This window comes from Psittacula echo, assembly GCF_963264785.1.
Source record: "Psittacula echo genome assembly, chromosome: 7".
Classification (NCBI taxonomy): Eukaryota; Metazoa; Chordata; class Aves; order Psittaciformes; family Psittacidae; genus Psittacula; species Psittacula echo.
The window spans coordinates 56,968,909-56,988,768 of record NC_137740.1 but is presented as its reverse complement, the minus strand read 5'-3'; the positions used below and the strand labels follow the sequence as shown (position 1 = coordinate 56,988,768).

Below are 19,860 nucleotides of genomic sequence, written 5' to 3'. Positions count from 1 at the left end.
AATGTTAAAGAAAAAAATGAGCTAGACAGGGCTTTAAGAGTCAACCGAGTGTGCCTTGATTTCTATTTAATCATAAGCTCTTTGGCTGAGTCAGTGGTACAGCTGAAGACGCTGGAGGTGATCTGTTAGAAATGGATGTTCTGTCTGTAACTGATTGTTTTGGAGGGTATGCTTTACAAACGCAGGTTAACTAGCCATCTGTTCTGTCAGTTGCTCTCGATCCTTTACAGCTGTTTGACTCTTTGTTTTAGAAAACGTGTTTTATCCCGCCAACCTGTTGCACAGATAAATTCATGTAACATGGTGGGATGGGGGGACAAATCTGCTAATGCAAGTAGATTGTGTAAAGTATACCACAGGCTCTCAATTGTCCACAAACAGGCTGGGTTTAAGGAACTTAGTCTTTGCCGTAGTGCTTATCTGGGAGACGAAATTCTGGCAATGAAGCTGTTGAATCCGTGGAAGAGGGCAACGGCTGGTCACGGCATGCGAGCGGCGTGCGGCGGGGTCTCGGCATGACCCAGCCCAAGCAGCCCGTCGAGGGTGTGGTTGCGGGACTGTAAATCCCGTCAGAGCGCTGGCTCGGCGCACAGCTCTTGCAGCCGCGCCGCTGCACGGCCGCGGGGGGCCCGGCCGCACCGCACTCACGGTGAGTGCCTCCCGCTGGTCGGTCTCGTTTGCTGGCTGAGAACGGGAGAACCGCGGAACTAGGTCCCTACTTCCGCGGCCCGGGCGAGGGAGCGATAAGGCGCTCCCGGGAGGCTTGGTTGAGTCACCCTTATTTTAGTTATCGTGAACTGCTCTTCCTTAGGGCAGGCTGGTGCAAGTGTACGCGCCGGCTCCTACTGCGGCGCGGCCATACCTTGGGCTTTCCCAACAGCGTCCCAGTTCCTTTATTGAAGCGCTCCGGGACGCTGGTGTTCCGGGTCCGGCCTCCGGCCCCCCTCTCCTCCTCTTGACTGTCTCCGCAGCCCCAAGGGACCTGGACGGGACCCGGTGCCGGGAGATCGTTTGGCCGGGACAAAACCTGCAACTAATCCCCAGAAAGCTGGGAAAGAAGCAGCAGTGATCAGACTGGTAATTGCGGGGACAGTGTTATCCTCTAGGGCAGAGAATGAGAAGCTGGTGCTTGAGTGTGTGTGAGCGTCCCTCGGGCTCTGTTGGGGCAGAGAGATGTGGAGCTGGGCGAGCCGTGACCCTGGCAGCGGTTGACTTTGTGGACTGATAAAGTACTGTAGCTGTGGCAGTAATCAGGTTTTGTAGGAATGGATCCCGTGCAAATCTTAAGTATAAAATACTGCAAAACTCGAGATACCGAGGTGTTTCACCAAGGAGAGAGAAAAGGAATGCTGTGTCTTTCTTTTGTCAGTTAAAGACGAACGCATAGAAAAGTACTTTTTTGTCTGTCGAAGTCTGTAATTTCTGTCGGCCGGTTGTTAGCTCAGCATAATGAAGCACATACTTGTTGCTGAAATTTTTTTTAAGTACTTCGTTTTCAGTTGGAATGAGTTGTTCTGTGGTTTGGGTGTTCTTTCTTTTCAGTAACATCGTGGGAACAGAGGAGCAGGCAAAATAAATGATTTTCTATACTAGAGGAGAAACAAAAGCTTGTGTTGTGAAGCATTAGCTGAAAAATGCCTAGATTCGACTGTAACCTTGGGGAAGTCCTCGATTTCTGCCAGAAAAACCGGGGAGAGAATGTTTATTTCAAGTCAAGGTTTCATACTGTTCAGAATTACTGAGCTGACTGATTGAGCACTGAAGTTCGAGTTAATTTCATAATATTGGCCAGATGAGGAGGTCTCTACTTGTTATTGAGTCTTCTTCAATGATTACTTTTTCATGTCATTTTGTATAGATACCAAGGCATTCTACGTGTGAAAACTCACAAAGAAATGTGGAGTTTATCTGTTTCTCTCATCTTGAAACAGAGAGATTTTAAAGATAACTTATACTGGCCTGTATGCTCTCTGTTGCCTGAGAAGAGTAGTTAAAAATAACATTTTAAGTAGATTGTCTGATTACAGTGCAGGGATGTATGTGGGGTGTAAATTGTATGGCATACATAAGGAAAGAGAGAGCATAAACACTGTGGTAGCATTTCAGGATCCTTTGGAAGCACTAACCTGGCTGTAACCTTGTGAGGAGTTTTTGATGTTTGACAGACTCGTGTTTTTTCCTGATAGTAGCTGAGGGCCTTTGAACTATTGCGTATGCTCTCTCAATCTTTTTCTCCGTATCATAACAGGCTGTAGGTTCTCAAATCTAGTATTCTTCTCAAAGTCTTGTGACCTTTTTGCTGTGTCACAGCCACTGCATCAGTTTATCTTGTTTCTGAAAAAAAGGGGGGGGGGGGGCAACAGAAAATACAGGTTGTGAAAGCTGCTTCTAAGACGTTTTGGGAGAAGCTGGCCTCTTTTGTTATACTAATGAAGATGACTACATTGCTTCTAGGGAGACAACATGAATTCAATCGTAAGTTTATAGAGGCTATAGTTTTAGCTGTATATTTCTTCCTATGATGAACTAATTTGAGTGGTTTTTTTCAGTTATGCTTTTTCTTTTTCACTAACTTGCTCTCTTACTACACACACACACACACACACACACACACATATACATTAAAAAAATCTGAGGAAACTGACTTGGTTTTTGTCCTGAACTTTACTTCACCATTAAGGTTCATCACTTTCATTATTTCCCGTGTGCATATGTATAGTGCATGCAAATGTGCCAGAGTAACTTAGCAGGAAGAAAAAAGTCCTGTATCTCCCACTCATCATAATTTATTGCTACTGGTTTTGAGGCAGGGAGGGCAGGTGGGTGGGAGGAGGTTGTGAGGATATTTGCTGTGTCAGAAGTAAGTAGGATTTTCACAGAAGTTGACTCCATCTTGTAAAAACGTGAGAAGATAAGGCAGTTGTTCTTCAGCTGGCTTTATTAAACCTTGCTCAATTCCTGTTATCTTCGTAGTGTAGATAATAAAGACATGCTAAGACTTTGAGTGAAGTATTGTACCATTGGTGCTATGATAACACCAGGTATAGGCTTCAGAGACTTTGATCTAACAGGGAGAATCCTCTGGTTTGCAGATCAGGAAGACTGAGAGAAGTGTGAATCTTTTAACATAAAGCTGGTTTAGGTGTAACTCAGCTTGAGTCTGATTTGGAAATCCAAAATTGCTTTTCTGTTTCCTTTGATGAGGTTTCCGTTAGCACATATACAGTGTTGGGCTGTTTGTTAAGCCATTCATGTATCTCTGAGGCTGAAATTAACATTTCCCTTTCCCTCATTTCCCTGCTGATGTACTGAAACAACAAAGTAGCAGCCATTGCTACTAATTATGTTGTGATATGGAAGGGGCATGTTCCTGTATGGGTGGAATCAGAACTTCTGCAGACTGTGCACATCCAAGTTTTTGTGAGGACAAGCTGAGCCAGAAAGTTTGTATTTGCATCCTAAAGCCAAGAGTGCACCAGTAGTAGGATATTTTATATGTTGGTTTGGGGATGCAAAGGTTATTTGTTTGATTGTTCATACGGCTGGGATGTTTTTGAGCAATGATGTGAAGAGATGCATACCCGATTGGATTAGAGTTTGGTGCACGTTTTGTCTTGCCCACCAGATAGGTATTTTATTCTAGGTCCAATCTTGTAATTTTTTCCTAAATGCCATGTTGATTTTAAAGACCTTTTTTCTTTTTTTTTTTTTTTTTTTGATTCCCTCACCTTCATTCATAACAAAAACCTAGAATATGTCTGAAGTCACCTGGATATCTGTCATGCCCTCCAGTTCTCTGAATTCACAATCTGACTCCTGCTGATTCCATTCCCATATAGTTGCCCAAATTACAGGCTGAAGAAAGAGACATGTCATTCTATACATAAATACCAATTCACTTAGCTTTTTTAACATTATATTGGCATGAATCAGTCTTGTTTGTATCTAGTTAGAGAAAACTCGAATGACTTGCAAAGGACTCCGTTTTGTGAGATGCTCCATTTTGACAAATAGGAATGTGTACAATTAAACTTCAGTTCTATTCTGTTATAATTTCTACCATTTCTACTGATGATTGAATGATGGCAGTTGTTCAAAGCACACTGTCTCTTAGGGACTGAAGTTTTCAGGGGTTCTATATCTAATAAAGTCAAACATTCTTTGAATCATATGCTGAAATATTTGAGGCATTCCAGAGTCTTCAGCTGAAGAGGCTCCCTCCTTTCAGTGTTTATGTTCAATAAGATGAAGAACGTATGGATCATTTGGCAGGACTCTTGTTACTGAGATAACTGTTGTAGCTCTCAGTTTACATTTATAAGGACTACATAGTACAGCAGCACATAGCCAAGCAGATAGATTTAAGGGTAGAAGTTAGCAGGCCTGTTGTTTGGGGGTTTTTGGGGTTGTGGTTTGGGTTTTTTTGTTGTTGTTGGATTTTGGTTGGGTGGGGTTGGTTTGGGTTTGGTTTTACTAGGGGTTTTGCAGGGAGGATTGCTCAGAATATTATCAGAGCTTCTGTACACATGCAATTGTGGCCAAGTGTCTTGCAAGTTCTTGGATTTAGGTATTTCATATTGACTTTGGAAGTCTAACTTGATTCCTCAAAACAAAATTCAGGTGTGAATTTGAGGGTTGTGTATTGAGTTTGTAAATCATGGAGAGATACTGAATGACTTAAAGGTTCAGTGAGTAGGGTATAAGTGAGAGTGGTTTTCTTTCTTAGAAAGGCAGGTTAAATGCAAAATCCTCTACTTCAGAGGGTCATTGTTTATTTGCTGAAATATCTCAGATTGTTGGATTGGAAACCTACTGGATTTCTATAATAATTATCCCACCATTGGCTAGGAGAGGGAATTCTCAGGGGTTTTTATGTATCCTCAGACATGTGGTGGTCGACAGCTTACTGTCATTATAAGCCTACTGTGGACTCATCTGGTATCAACTACTAAACTCAGACTTTCATTGGTTGTATTTATACCCGCTTGGCATTGCGTGAAATACCACTTGTTCTATTTCAGCATAGTGGTGGTAATCTTGTAGGAAAGCCTAAGAAAAATCCTTCTGACTGGATAACCTGCACTTACTAGACAGAGTTCAGAGGTTTGAGGGTGATTTTTATAAACCAGTAAGAAGGCAAGATTATTACATTCAGAATCTCAGCAGCCCCCAAAAGGAGAGTAACAACATGTTTGTACAGTATTAGCAAGCTATCCTCCAATTTCAGACTCTGTAAGTGGTGTTTGTTGCCTTACTACAAAATTGAATTTTCAGATGACTGTGAATTCTAAGACGCTTCCCCCTCACCTCCCAGCTGTTGTTTGAGGTAATTTTTATCATACCTCTCTAATAAGAAAGCTGAATTTACTGGAAACAAGCTCTGTCTGTCAGTTTGCTTTTAACTATAGCATGTTGCAGCTTTGTGGTAAGCATTTGCATTTTAGATATTCCTGTCTCTGGACCAGTTGCTTTGCTTAGAACAATTGTAAGGCAAAACTGACTTTACAGCACTCTGGTATTATTTTGAACATAATTACGTGATATGTTTAATACTAGCCAGCAGAAACTATGTCCTCAAAACGCACAATAAATGGAGGGGTGATTTAGTATTTCACATCAAGGCCCATATGATAATTTATGGCATATTTTTTTGTGAGAGTGTAGATTTGTTTCTTTAGTATTTTGAAATCTGTTTGGATCTGTGTAACTAAAAATGTCAGTCCTTATTAACTTCTGAACTCTTTTCTACTTTTTTCAACAAGAAACCTGACCTAAGTCAAACAGATTCTGTGGACAGAGGTGCTATTTCCAGAGGCTTTTTTACTATAGTACATAGTAGCGGTGCTCAGACAGAGCCTTGGCAAATGGAAGACTAAAAAAAATAAATTTAAATATTATTTATCATCATATTTAAATAGAATATCTAAATATTATTTATAATATATTTATAATTTAATGAATATTTATTGTAGGACCTTCAATAAAGGAGAATTGGAAAGGCATTTGTTGTTCAAGTCTGAAGCTTTATCCAGTCTGTGAATATCTGCAATGCAGCTGACAGGAAATAGCAGAATACTTTCATAAATTTCAGATGAGCTTTAGTGTTACTCTAAAACTAAATCTGCTGTGATAACCTCTGGGTATAGAAGTACAGTAGATTCAGTGCAGCAACACTTTGAAAGCACCTGTGATGATGAGGTTGGAGAATAGAACAGCAGGACTATAGATGCAGCTGTGTTCCTTGTAACACCTATACATTCCCCAAACCCAAGAGTTCTTGTGCAGCTCTAACGAGCTGACTTCCAGGTTGCTGGGCCTTCAGGGTGCTGTTCTTATTTTCCAGCATGAAACCTGATCAAGGTCAGAGCAGAGTCTCCCTGTCCATAAGTGTTATTGCCAAAAGCTCTTCTGCTTGCTGATTTCACATCTGTCTCTGCTGCACCTGGTTGAGTACCACATAGGTTAATAACATAGAACTGATTGACTTTTAGATCTGTGGGTATGTTCCATAGAGTAGCTTTTGCATGCTTATATGACTAGATAGGATAAGGCAGCCTGTCTTCTATAATATAACACTATAAACTGAGCACAAGGCAGCGTTTTTTGAGGAGCAGCACAGCAATTTGTTAATGTGCCTGAAGTGTTTGTGTCATGAAGCTTTTTTGCTCACGATAACAGAAAAACCTGTACTGTATGGCAGGCTGTAATTGATTATACAAGAGACTGACAGCTATGCAAATCCCTAATGTCAACAACAATTTAAGCCAGCAGGCTGTGCATGCTGAGGAAGAGAATTCCGGTCATCTGCTCCTGCCGTTATCTCTGGGTAGAACCCTTTAGTTTACAGCCTGTTAGAAATGTGACTAGTTCTTTGCTAGACTTATCACTTGAGTAAGGCTCTTCAGAAACAGTTTTTTCCCCTCACAGTGTGACAGCTACTGGATTTAGAAACACATTCTCTCAAATCAAGCTGTAGTGTCCTCTATTTTTTTTTTGTCAAAATGTTCTTAACACTTTCCTTTTTGATAGTGATTCTAAACTGACACCCGAGTCTTCAGAGGTTGCGAAGGAGCAGAAAAAGTACAACTTCATGGATGAAAATGGAGAATTGTTCAGGGCCTGCCTGCCCTTGCATGTGTTTCTGGATTGGTTGTTTTTTGTTGTGACTTTTCACGTGTCTAAAAGTTAATATACACAAGTGCTTGATGTGTAGTTGGAGCAATGTGACTGGGTTATAATACAGGCTACATCTTAAGGTATCTGTCCCAAAGCAAAGCAGAAGTTAAAATTTAGATGCCTTTGTTAGTCATGCTGTTGAACTTCTGTTAAAGCAAGGGCTTTGTTGACTGATGTACTATGATAAATCTTGTTTTTGTTTTTTTCAGAACCAAAAATGATAGCTGCAGGAAAATTTTCAAGTCTTCCCAGAGATGGTCCAGTGAACCACCAGTTCTCATTAGCTTCTTCCATGGACCTTTTGAGCACTAAACCTTTGCCAACTGAGCATTGCTCAGGCTCCTTTCAAGATGTCTCCATCCATGGCACTCTTCCCAGGAAGAAGAAGGGGACAGTTCCCACTAGGTCTTGTGAGATGTTTAGCCACATGGGAACACTGCCACACACCAGGCCATACTGGCAGCAGCCACCTCTTGTGCAGGGTGTTATTGAAGAGTACCCTCTGCAAAATGGCAAGAGCAACAAACTCCATGTCAGGTACCTTGTAAAACCTTAATTTACATGTGTTTGCATAGGAATTGTTTTGTATTTTTCTAGACTGCTAAATGTCCGGTTATAGGTGTAGCTGTTTATTATAACTGCATTTAACTGAGGTTGATTTTTCTGCCTAGTGCTCAATTTAGGTCTTGATGGAAGAAGCCAAACAAAAAATAGTGTGAAACATGCTAGGGGTGGGGAGGATGAGGAGTGAGTCTGATGCATAGATTTCAGGAAATCTGAGAAATTCTTAATAGCTCAGGTTTCAAAATAGTTTTCCTTTTGCAGCAAGATTAGGCAGTATATGGGCTTCTAAATACTCATGCATTTTTAAGGCATGTGGAATCCCACTTCTGTGGGATCTAGTGATTTCAGTGGAACCCAGTGTACACAATGAGTTAATGGCAAATTACCCCTGTTTATTATTCTTTCCTGACTTCCTGGTTATAATATCTGTGACTCTTGAGAAAGAATTGCACTCTCATAGCTAGCATTTCTTTTATGAATTTAGTATCATCACTGATATTTCATTACTTACACAAAAGGACTTAATTTTGTAAATGTCCTTTTTTGTTGTTCTGATATTGAGGTCTATAAAATGGGAAAAATCCCAGGCAACACACGAAAAATTCCGTGTAATCAGTGGATCAGATAAAGGCACAAAGGTGAAGACTGTTTGGTTGCTTGGCTGACAGCATTAAAGGTTGAGAAAAGATAACCAAATTACAGCTTCTGAATAAGGATTTACAATTTTGCTGTGCCCATCACTATATAACACTCTTGATCTCAAATCTTGTGATGGAAGGACAGTTCTATTTATGTGGGGTCGTGTGTAGAGGAGTTTTGTATGCTTTTTGCTTGTGGCATACAGGATCAGGCTTCTCATTTGAAAATAAATCTTTCTTCTCTATACTGTATTCACTCTGAAGGAAGAAAGGGCCTCAGTGCCTTTAGTATTCCTCTGTCACTGATCTTTAAAATGGATCTGCTTATGTGAACTGGCTTTTTAATGTAATTTGCTTCTTTGACTTGCATGCTTTTAGAGAGTACAAGCAGCCACGGCTGCTGCTATGGAAAGAATATGGAAGTATACACTGAAGTTTTATCTTATGTCTTGCTTCTGAAGAGGAGTTACTGAACATGATTTGCAAGGAATGTTTTTCTTCAGAGACCAAATGCTCCCTGTTAAATATATTTAAAATTTTAACTGGTAACTTTCCTTGTCCTGTAAAGAACACTTTTGCACAAGCAGTAAGTGTTAGAACAGGATGCTTGAGAGGAAAATGTAGGGAAATTCTGCCTGATCAGAATTAAAATATGATGCTTTTGAAATAATAGGAGATTAAAAGTGTTGTTAGTGCAGCTGTTAATAGAATTTGTGTCTTTTGAGTCATAGCAGCAAGCGCTGTTCCAATTGGATTGATCTTCTGATTTCTTTGCAAAGTCATTCATGGAATGCTGTGGTAGCAACTTCTAACTTTTGCTTTCTTTAATTTTTGCAATGAATCTTTATGCATTCTGCTGCATGACCTCACAGCCCAGACACTACCAATATGACAGTCAGCAAATACATTACTTTTTGAATAGTTTGGGGATGACTGTGCACTTTTTATTAGTACACTTTAAAAGAAAATCAGGAGAGCATGTCTGATTTTCTTGTGGTAAGCACTTTGCCATATATGCTAAGGTATATATTCTAATGCTCAGACATGTTGAAATTAGCTGCGAATAATTGTATAGGGAAGTCTATGTTCCCTTACCAGAATTATATCAAAAAAGCCTCATAATATTTTTATTTCAGTGTAGGAACTTGTGAAATAGTATAATGTTACATGGATATTCTTATTCAGGAGTAAATCAGTTTCATTACTATAAACTTAGTGTGAACACGCATCATAATCAAACTTTTCCATGATGGATTGTTCAACCCAAGTGTTTCATGTCAGTGAGCCAGATCTAAGAGTCATTGGGATTACAGTGTTCATGTGCACATGGATCCTATTACACTGAACTGTGACTCAGGCATGTCATAGTTTAAGTTTGATCAATTTAGAAAACATAACTGTGATACATTTTCAGTAGTTCAAAATGAGTAATATAATCTCAAAATACACAATTTTGTGAACAAAAAATAAGCCAAGGCAAGAATAGGAAAGTGATAATGAATTATGTCATTTCCTAATGGAACTCTTTTGGTTTTCAGAAACTTCTATCCTGTCTTACAGCTACCTGATTACATTACTATGTAGCCAAGATGAAGTGTATGTATAATAATTTAGTTATAGGATTATTTTGTCTCAGGAGTTTTACATCTAAATGACCAAAAATAATATGACTTTATGGAATTTCTTGTGGATTTTCCATGTTTATCTTCTGGAGTAGCATGGAAAAATAAAATTCTGATGTACAAAAGCACTCTTAATGTTGCAGACTTACAAGGCATAATTAATTACAAATAAATAAATATAACAAATGTCCAACTCACCTCAGTTTTTGTGTGACCAAGCACATTATGAGGCTGCAGTCCTTATTAGGAAGATTTATCATACCTACATTAGGGCAAAAATCAGGTAGATCATGAGTCATAGCCTCAAGTTGTTAAAATCACAGACTTGAACTTACATTGGTTTAACAGAAGAAGTGGTGTTATTTGGAAGTACCTGCGCCCTTGAATGATTATGGTTCTCCTTGGCTGTCATTCCAGTGTAACAGACTTGTGGCATTTTCATGCTTTTTCATTAATGCAGTCCAATATCCAATAAACAAGATCTAAAAGCAATGCAGAACTACCACTATCACAGCAAGTCTGACTGTAGTGATGAAGCTAGCTGTCAAAAGCCAATTTTGACATTGTACACTATTTCAGTTGTATGTCAATAGTACCCGCGTAGTCTTGGGTTAAGGTAGTAGTTGCCTCTGTAGGTCTGGTACTGGCTCAGATATGATCTTACTTAAATGCTACCTCAGTGTAGAGATGCAAGCAATTTCTGAGCGTTGTTAAGAAAATGAATGGAGCAAAGGATCTGTTGCTAATATTCCAAAGCACAACTAGATTCTGCTCTGTTGATACTGTGCTCTTTGTTTCATTCCAAGAGGTAGCAGAACAAGTAATTGCTGCTTGGATTGTCTGGCAGCTGACAGCTATAGTATTGTGTTCCTAAATTTTATAATAAAGGAAAACTAACAGGTTCATAAAAACTAACAGAATCTGATTCCAAAAGACATGTTTGTCATATAAGCTTTCTCAAAAGCTAATATTTTGTTTGAATTTCAATAAAGCTGTGTATATACTATTCATTATTAGTAAGCCAGTCCACAAACCAGGAAAAGAAGAAGAAAGATGAAGCATAAGACACATTTTGGAGGCTTTTCCTTGAGTTGGGATTTTGAGTTGAAATTAGTACTTTTACAAGACAACACAAATCCATTCCATAGTCATGGGTGCTGCTGCATGTATTCTTCAGTACTTAGTATAGAATAAACTTCAACAAAGACTATTTCCATGGTTAGGCTATTCATAGTGTTTCTTCTTATGTGGATTCTGACTAATAAGTATTGAACCTGTTGCTCCAATCTTCCTCTCAGCAAGTTGTCCTGGAGGAATTGGTTCCTTCTGCTGCCTGTAGCCACTTTTCCTGTTTTTTTAAAATATGAGAAATATATTTTTGATACCCCACTGTCAAACAGGTCATTAGTTCCAAAGTGGCTTTGTGGGGAGAGAAATAATGCGGATGGTATGATAGTTTCAACATTTTGTCCCTAGAGAATCAGGCTATTAAAGATGTGCTTGTCACAATCTGATTAAAGCATGCTGAAGAAAAGAAAAAAGATACTCCTTTCTCAATACCAGTAGTTCCTCTATTGCCTCCAAAGTAATAGGGGAAAAATCCAGCCTGTATTCTTGTTGAAACAGACAGGCTTTGGAAAAAAAAATGAAGTGAAATTGAGTTAAATAACAGCTCTGGTGTGAAATTGTAAACTGTCAAGAGGCCAGAAAGAGGATCCAAATTTGCACAAAGTTGGCCTTGTGTTTTTTGTTTGTTTGTGTTCTCTTCATGATGCTTTGGAGGAACTTAATACAAATTTCAGGATGAATAATCTCACACAGTAGTAAAATCAAAGCTAGACACAATTTCTTACAAATAAGGTTATTGGTTTTTATGCAGTTTGTAGAGTAAAATGCTTATTTAAAGCCCTTTGTGTTTCATGTGTGTCCAACTCAGACTTTTTAGGAAATACACTTGACTGATAGAAGTCTGTGTATGAGAAATTTAGCATTTAACAGACAGAGATGAGTTAATTTTGTCTTTGCCCTGTATGTGAGGTACGAACTCCTCTGTGAGTAGAGCTTTGGATATTTTGGGAGAAGCTGTGTGGTCACACATTTGCATTAAATCACTATCTTCTCTCTGCTGAGCCTTCCTCTAGGAAGTGTTGAAGCACACCATCTGCCAGAAATGATCACTCTTAAGTTTTCATGCTAATTAAAGCCTTCAAATGAAGCTGACACTAATTTAGACTGGCTGTTTCCCATTATATGAGATGTTTGTGAATATGTGCTGATTTAATTCCTGTTTACTGTCCGTCTTTCCAATAGCCATTTCATCTGTTCACACTTGCAAAGACTGTTTTTTGTTCAAATTCTGTTCTTTGCCTATACTGATGTTTCAAAAATAGTGATAAACAGTAGGGCTGCACTGTTCAAACTGGCTTGGAATCAAAATATTTCATGCCTTTCTCTAAATTACATGTAATGCTCTGGATGCTTTGTTCTATCACTGTTCATGAGAGGTTCTGACCAACCAGCTGGACAGAATTAGATTTCCCCCTCCCTGTTTTTAAAGCTTTACTTTTAACTGCCTGTATATTTAGAAACACAGAGTTGTAACTACTGAGCTGTAATTTTAACCTTTTCTCCTTTTTTTCTGTCTTGATTTTCTGTTTGCAAGCTGTATAAATTCTTGGCTATGCTGAAAGTCCCGAGTGTAATAGTAGCTACAAGACTACTTCTGCTTTTATTGATGTGGCTACAGACTATTCCTTTTTGTAGGTAGATCAGGCGTAACAGCTTCTTTTTAGCCTACCAAAATCTCAGACTTGAACTGTTCATATCTAGTGTTGGATTGTGGGTTTTTTGGTTGTTTGGTTGTTTTTGGGTTTTTTTTGACATGGTTCAATGATGTTAATTAAGAAGAATTGAATCTGGTTGGGGAGCAGGTTGTGGATAGTTGATTCTTTCACTGTGGAAGTGGGCAAAGCAGTAGTTGTAATGTCTTCCAATGCTCACTGAACCCTGCTGCAGGAGATGAAAATGTGGCAAATAACCTATAAACTAAAATGAATTTTGTAGACTAACCCTATCTACATATAGACACTAAGAATACACTGAAGTTCTGTAGTTTTGAAAGTATGATAGCTGTGTTCAACTGTGTGTTTAGCTAGACTTCAGACTTAGTTTTCATACTGGTCAGCCAATTCTTTTTCCTCTTGTTTTTCTACATAGGCTGTTTCCCCCATTATTTCAGATAAAGTGCCATCATTTAACGTTGGACTTTCTATTGCTGCAGCAGAGTTATTCTGGAGTAGATGAGTTTATCTCATAATTTATGATGTTCTGTTCTCTTCAAAATTTTTGGTCTTCAAGGCTCTGCGCATTTAGCTGGATGACACTTGCATGCTTGTCTCATATTCTGTAACTGTCCAGAAAAAAATTGAAAACCTGATCAGTTTTAAACTTTACTAGTACCACTGACATCAATAGGGTAACTTCATCAGCATATTGAGGTATAAAGTCATCTAAAAGCTGGATTCTGGGTTCCTGAAACTTTTCCTTTCTTCTTAGTGGTACTACTGCAATAGATGCTGCCTGCTGAAGGCCTTGAATTGACAGTTGATTTATAAGGGGAAAGAGCTGACAGAGCATTACTTGGTGAGGAGCATACTATGCAGGGATTTGCTCCAGAATTTGCAGCCTGTTTTGCTTCTCCACCTGCTGCAAATTCTGTTCTTTGGGTTCTGAGAATGGTGTGGGTTATATATATAGCATTTATTTTGTTCTAACTAGTCATTTTGAAAGTGTTATTTTTTGGATAATTTTAGTTGGAATAATTTAATTAATAATATTAATTAAATATTAAAAAATTTAATATTTACATTAAATATAATAATATAATATAATATATAATTAAATTAATATAGTTAATTATAATTATAATAATAAATATAATAATATTATATTATTTAATAAATATTAATAAAAATATAAATTTAATAATTTAGATAATTTAGTTTATAATTTTATATTATAAATAAAGTTGTGTTACTTGTTTATGACTACGCTGTGTGCACTTATGGCACAGAGTACTTAGGTGCATTTTGAAAATCAAAAAGTGAAATTTTATCAAGTCAAGATTTAATATATTAAATAAAATAAGTATTGTATGTGTTTTCTGTATGAAGAAGAGTAAATGATGCTGTGTGGGTTCATAGATTGCAGTGATTCAGATATAAAAATAGTTGTGAAATTAACAGGAAGATGATCTTTATTATTCCCTTTAAATTTTTGGGTAAGGTGGGGGGGAAATGTTTATAAACCCCCAGAATTTTAAAAGTAAAAATACGTATGGGTTTGATCTAATGCCTGAACCTTCCCTCTAGTAAGAATTTTGTTTTCCAAGAGCCCTGAACCAGGCAGTTTGTGAGTTTGTAGCAGGAGTAAGATGAGTGTGATGAATTTAGGCCTATGGAATATCTCATTGACTTCTTCAATACCCACATAGATGGTTTTCAAAAGGAAGGATTCCTTCATGCTATTTGTCCCAGAATTTCCTATTCTTTCTTTTGATGTGTCCTGTTCACATGCACCTGCAAATCTGACCTCTGCTGTCTCTGAGGTGGAGCAGACCTGTCCGTTAAAGCTGGCAAATGTTTGTGGTAGAAAGAATGCTCTGTTGTATAACCAGAGAATAGCTAGTGTTCTCTGCTTATATTCAGTACCAAATCCTCTTATCCTTTAACTTTTGGGGGTCACTTCTGTTTTGGCTTGTCTGCCTTTCCAGTCCTTCTGTCCATTCTTGGAATCAGATTCTTCTGTTGCTCTCCTCAACACTTCACCCCTTTGTTCCCATTTGATGCTCACATCTGCTGCTTGACATAGACATGCAGAATAAAAACCTCACTTCTTGCTTTTTATGGGGATTTTTGAAACCTGCCTACAGGTAACAGTAATCAAAAGCCTGCCCATATGGGATCTTGGGGAAGGGAGATGAGGAGAACAGAACAAAATGTCTCAAAAAGTGAGACCTCTGTAGTTAATTGGACATTAACTAAACCACAGTCCTTTAGCTTCTGAGCAGAGACCTGAAGTGCTGTGTGGGCTGAGCACAGTTGTATCACTGTTTGAAATTGGTTGTGGGATCAGGACCTTATTGTCCATGGATGACTTGGCAGGTGAATGCAGCCTGAATTCCTCAAAGCCCCAACCAAAAATGAGTGTATGTTGTTTTTTAAAAAAATCTATCTTTTCAGGCCATTACTTCTTTGGGCAAAGGGTGCTGTATGTAATGGAAAGTTTCTTGAATTACTCCTTACATAACATCCAAAGCTTTTCCTCAAACTTGGTTGTTTCCTGGTCTCTTGTAAAGATTCTGGAGTGTCCTCTTCACTTGTACTAAGTACTGTATTGCTTCCTCAGGTTGCCTCTTGTCCACATGTGACCATGTATTTTCCTTTCCATCCCTTTTATGCTTTAAATAAAGATACCAGCTGGAGGTCACTTGGTTTGATCAGCTTGGAGAAGAGTTAAGGGGTCTCCTCATGGCAGTCTACAGCTTCCTATAAGGGGGTCTATAAGGATGCTGGGGAGAGACTCTTCATTAGGGACTGTAGTGATAAGACATGGGGTAACGGGTTAAAATTTAAACAGGGGGGTAAGTTTAAATTGGATATAAGGAGGAAATTCTTTACTGTGAGGGTGGTGAGGCACTGAAATGGGTTGCCCAAGGGAGTTGTGAACGCTCCATCCCTGGTGGTGTTCAAGGCCAGGTTGGACAGAGCCTTGGGTGACATGGTTTAGTGTGAGGTGAACCTGCCCATGGCAGGCGGGTTGGAACTAGATGATCTTAAGGTCCTTTCCAACCCTAACTATTCTATGATTCTATGTATGCTTCATCATCTTCTCGATGAAACTACGATTTGTAGCTGTACTGCTTCCTTTCAGCAAGAAGTGTTTGTTAGGAAAAGCTAATATACTGCATTGCAGTTTCTCTTATGCTATAGTCTGACACCTGTTTTTATTATTAGGTTGTGAGATACCTGGTGGTCTCTGAAAGTATTATAGAATCTACAGTAAGTTCTTTGCAACTCCTCTTCTTACATACCTTTGCTGTGCTTCTTAATACCTTAGAACTGCTTTGTTGCACTTAACAATTTGTTTTCCTTTAAAGGTGTTTTCATTCTTTCTGTTCTGTAGCTGAAAAAAGTTCAGAGCCAGTGAATTTTTCTTGTCTGTTCTGGTAATAAGATTATTCGACATACATTTAAAGAATTTCAGCTACTACTGCACAAACCAGTTCAGTTGGCACAGAATCATACAGACACATGAAATTAAAATCAAGTGTCCCTAACATTCGCTAGCCTGCTCCAATGACAGAACAGTCCTTTCATGTTCCTGGAGTTGTTCTGAGCTTGCTGCAACTCATTGGTACAAACCTGTCAAAATACAATCTATTTTGATGATGGGAGGTGGGGGAGGGAGATGGGTGATCAGTTGTAATATATACAGGATTATAAATTTCTGTTAGTTAGCAGGATATCAGTGGAATTGAGTAGAATATCCCCAGAGTAGTTAAATGTCACACAGGAGAAAGAGTTCCTAATGCTCACTCTCAGTATTCAATGTAGAGAAACTTCTGATGCAATGAATTTTTTAAACCGGGGTAAGGGAGTAGACAAGGAGAAGAGTTATTCCTCCACAAGTATCTTATTCAGTACTAAAGGAAAGGAATTAATTTTCCTATGCTTCAGTCCAAATACACATTCCTGAAGGATGTACCAGCTGGGTGGCAACTATGCTTTGTGAATAAACTGTTCCTAGATTTAAGTGCATTTCGGATGAATTGATGGAGCCTGTGATTCTACTGAGTGTTTGTCAGTCTTTTGGGAATGTGCATGTTCATTTTGGAAGGTTCAACTATTTTTGAGTTGCCTTCTCAATAACTGCAACAACTAAAGCATTGACTGTAAAGAGTTGTCAGCTGAAGTGCAAGTTGACAGCAACACACACATAAGGAAGTTTGTAGGAACAGTGATTGCTTTGGATAAGTGACTGTCTGCCCAACGAATACTTTCACAACATAGTAACTGCCTGGGAATAGAAGATTTTAAGAAGGGCTTTGAAGAACAGAGTTTTGGCTCTGGGACTCCTAAATGTTATGGAAAATAAAGGAAAAAGAATGAGGGTCCCTAGACTGAGCTTTTGAACAGGTTGTAAAGACCAGTACTGTATCTGGTGCTGAAGCAGAAATTGATTTGGGAAAGGTAGAAAAAATGGGATAGATTTTTCTGCTGTGATAGGTAAAATGGAGCAAACTGGGGAGATGCAGAAGATTGAAGTGGTAAATGGCTGTAGTAGTATCTCTGAAGAGGCGTTCTGAACAAATACGAATGAGTTGAGATTTCATTTAATTCAGAGAAAAGTACATTGTTTCTTTTCTTGAGTTTTAATTACTGAAGAGTCCCTACTGCTCTTGTGTGAACTGTGGGTCATTATGCAGTTAGTCATAGCAGTTTGCACTTGTTTCCACTGGTGTTTGAATGAGTCATGTCCGTGATGTGCAGCTGTAGACAGAAGGGTGGAATGGCCTTAGGTATGTAGTAGGAGTGTGTGTGTGAAGCAGAAGTTGCTGGAGGATAAAATCACTGGATCTTTTACTCTAGTTTACAGTACAAATAACATCAGTCTGCAGTGCATAAGCACAGTGTTTAGCATGCTCATACTTGCACCTTCATACTTAAGTAGTGATGTATTTTTTAAATCTACATAGATGGAGAGATTTCAAAGATACAAATTGAAGAAGTTATTTGATCCCATCTGGTCTGTTTATAGCACTTCTATCTGTGTAAGCAGCCATACAACAGCTCAGTAGATTTTCAGTTTCTCAGGCTCCCTTGGAGCCTGTATTGCCTTCACTCTGATCTGGTGTTGGTACTGTTGAGAAGATTGATCTTCTCAGGATCACTCTTTCATTGTAGTAGGAAGGAGATGCTTTTGAAAGTCCCCAGCAAAGGTCACTTTAAAACAATCAACCCAATGTACTTTCACATGCCAAGTACTGCAAAATGTCCTAATGCTTTTCCCACAAGTACGTTTTTTAAAGTATGAAGTAGTTCAAAGCTGCTTCAGGGCCATTCAGCAGTTTCCATTACTGTAAGAGTGTCTATGTGATAGTTGAATGATGTTGAAGATTTGGGCACTTCTGATAATACAGTTGTGTCTAGGCTTCAATTTTGTGAAAGTTATTGTAGGTAACTTATAATTGTGGGTGATACATCTGTGAGGATGCCAAAGGCCTGGAAAAGGCAGATACTTAATATGGCTTAGTCTATCGGGGTCTGTGTGTTGTAGGATTCTTTACAGTAGCAGTGATGAAAGTAATGTAGAATTGTTAGCAGAAAGGTGGAGTTTTTCCTAGAATTAACAGCTAAAGACTGCAGGATACCTGTTTCAAGGTTCTTTATTGAAGCAGAGCTGTAGTGAACTATTGGACAAACCTCAGACACTGGAAAAAAAAGACTGACTGTTTCCAAGTTACTCTTCTGCACTCACTGAACTGAATAATGTGCGTTGGGGATGAATTCCAAGATTCAACTTTTCAACTGTAGCACTGATTTTAAGTATGTAATAGTTTTATCAAATATTTTAAAAGAGTAAGTAGTTACTCAGACTTCAATGTTTTCTTTACCAGATTTTCATGTTTGGTTGCTCATTGTCTTCAAATCTATGCAGGATTTGAACCTGGCTGTATGGCAGTATTTAGTTTGTCATACCAGAAACGTGATCCAAGTTCTTTCCTTTCAGCTGATGACTACTGATGTTGTCAACTTCAAAAACATCTGAATTCCATTCCCTTTTCTCATTACTGTCAGCTTTAGCTGTATCTTGAAGGAGGCTACATGTAACATTAATTCCTCTTCTCACAGTGTTCAAATGTATCAGTACTTTGTCATAATCACTTCCAACCAGTAACACTCCAAGCTGTTCATTGCTGCAACAGATTTTGGGTTGGGGAAAGAAGGAAGAAGCAAGAGAGCTCTGTTTTCTGTTGTTGTCTTCATCTTTATGTAGGGTTGCTCAAGCTCCATGTCTCACGTTCAAGCTGTGTGTTCTTTTCTTGGCAATATCAGTAAAAAACCCATAATTGCAAAAGAAAAAAAAACCAATAATTCTAATAATCTTTCAGCTGGATTGAAAAGAAATTGTTTCCAAGGATTGGTACAGAGAGATTAAAAGGTTGTATATTTGCGAGATCAGCCAAAAGAGAGAAAGATATTGTCAGATGTCAGTAGGGATACTCTAGAGAGTTTCTGGCTAGGGCAGCCTTAGAGTCATGAAGTTTAGGATTGTGATGACTAATGGTTTTTTTTGGTGATGAATTATTACTGGAGGAGTATGTGTGCTACTGCAGTTTCCACACAGACTTTGTGCATGTGAGGAGGGTCAGGAGAGGACTTGGACTACTCAGAAGAATGACATATAGCAAGTCAGATGTCTTTTTTTACTTGTCTTTTTTTTTGTTTTGTTTTTTTCCACCCCTTTTAACAAAAAAATGTTGTAAAGGGATTTAGTTTTTGTCATGAAACGAGGTGATCTAACAGCAGTGTAAATACCTAAAATGGACATGCAAGTGTGTTTGCATATTTTTCTTAACTTCCCAAATTCCCTTCTGTGACAGAATGAATATGAAAAGAATTTGAAGTCAGTACTGTATGTCTTTCTGCAGACCTTACCCAACATCTTACCTTGAGGTGTTCTGAGAACTTCTGTGTTGCAGGTGACACCTTTCTGCATTAAATGTGTTTTTAATCTGAACGGAAATACAGTTTATCTGATTATTAGGAAGCCAAAATATGTAATAAAATCCAATCTAT

At 38.5% G+C, this 19,860-nt stretch overlaps 1 protein-coding gene across 1 annotated transcript in view; it reads left to right on the top strand.

Annotated features, from left to right (window-relative positions):
- Positions 1-19,860, top strand: part of BCAR3 (BCAR3 adaptor protein, NSP family member) — a gene marked incomplete at both ends in the record, with an annotated part of 73,363 nt that overhangs the window by 14,141 nt on the left and 39,362 nt on the right. Inside the window, one exon of the mRNA XM_080622596.1 lies at positions 7,386-7,713. Coding sequence (XP_080478722.1) covers positions 7,386-7,713 — 328 coding nt within the window. The remainder of the gene's footprint in view (positions 1-7,385; positions 7,714-19,860) is intronic.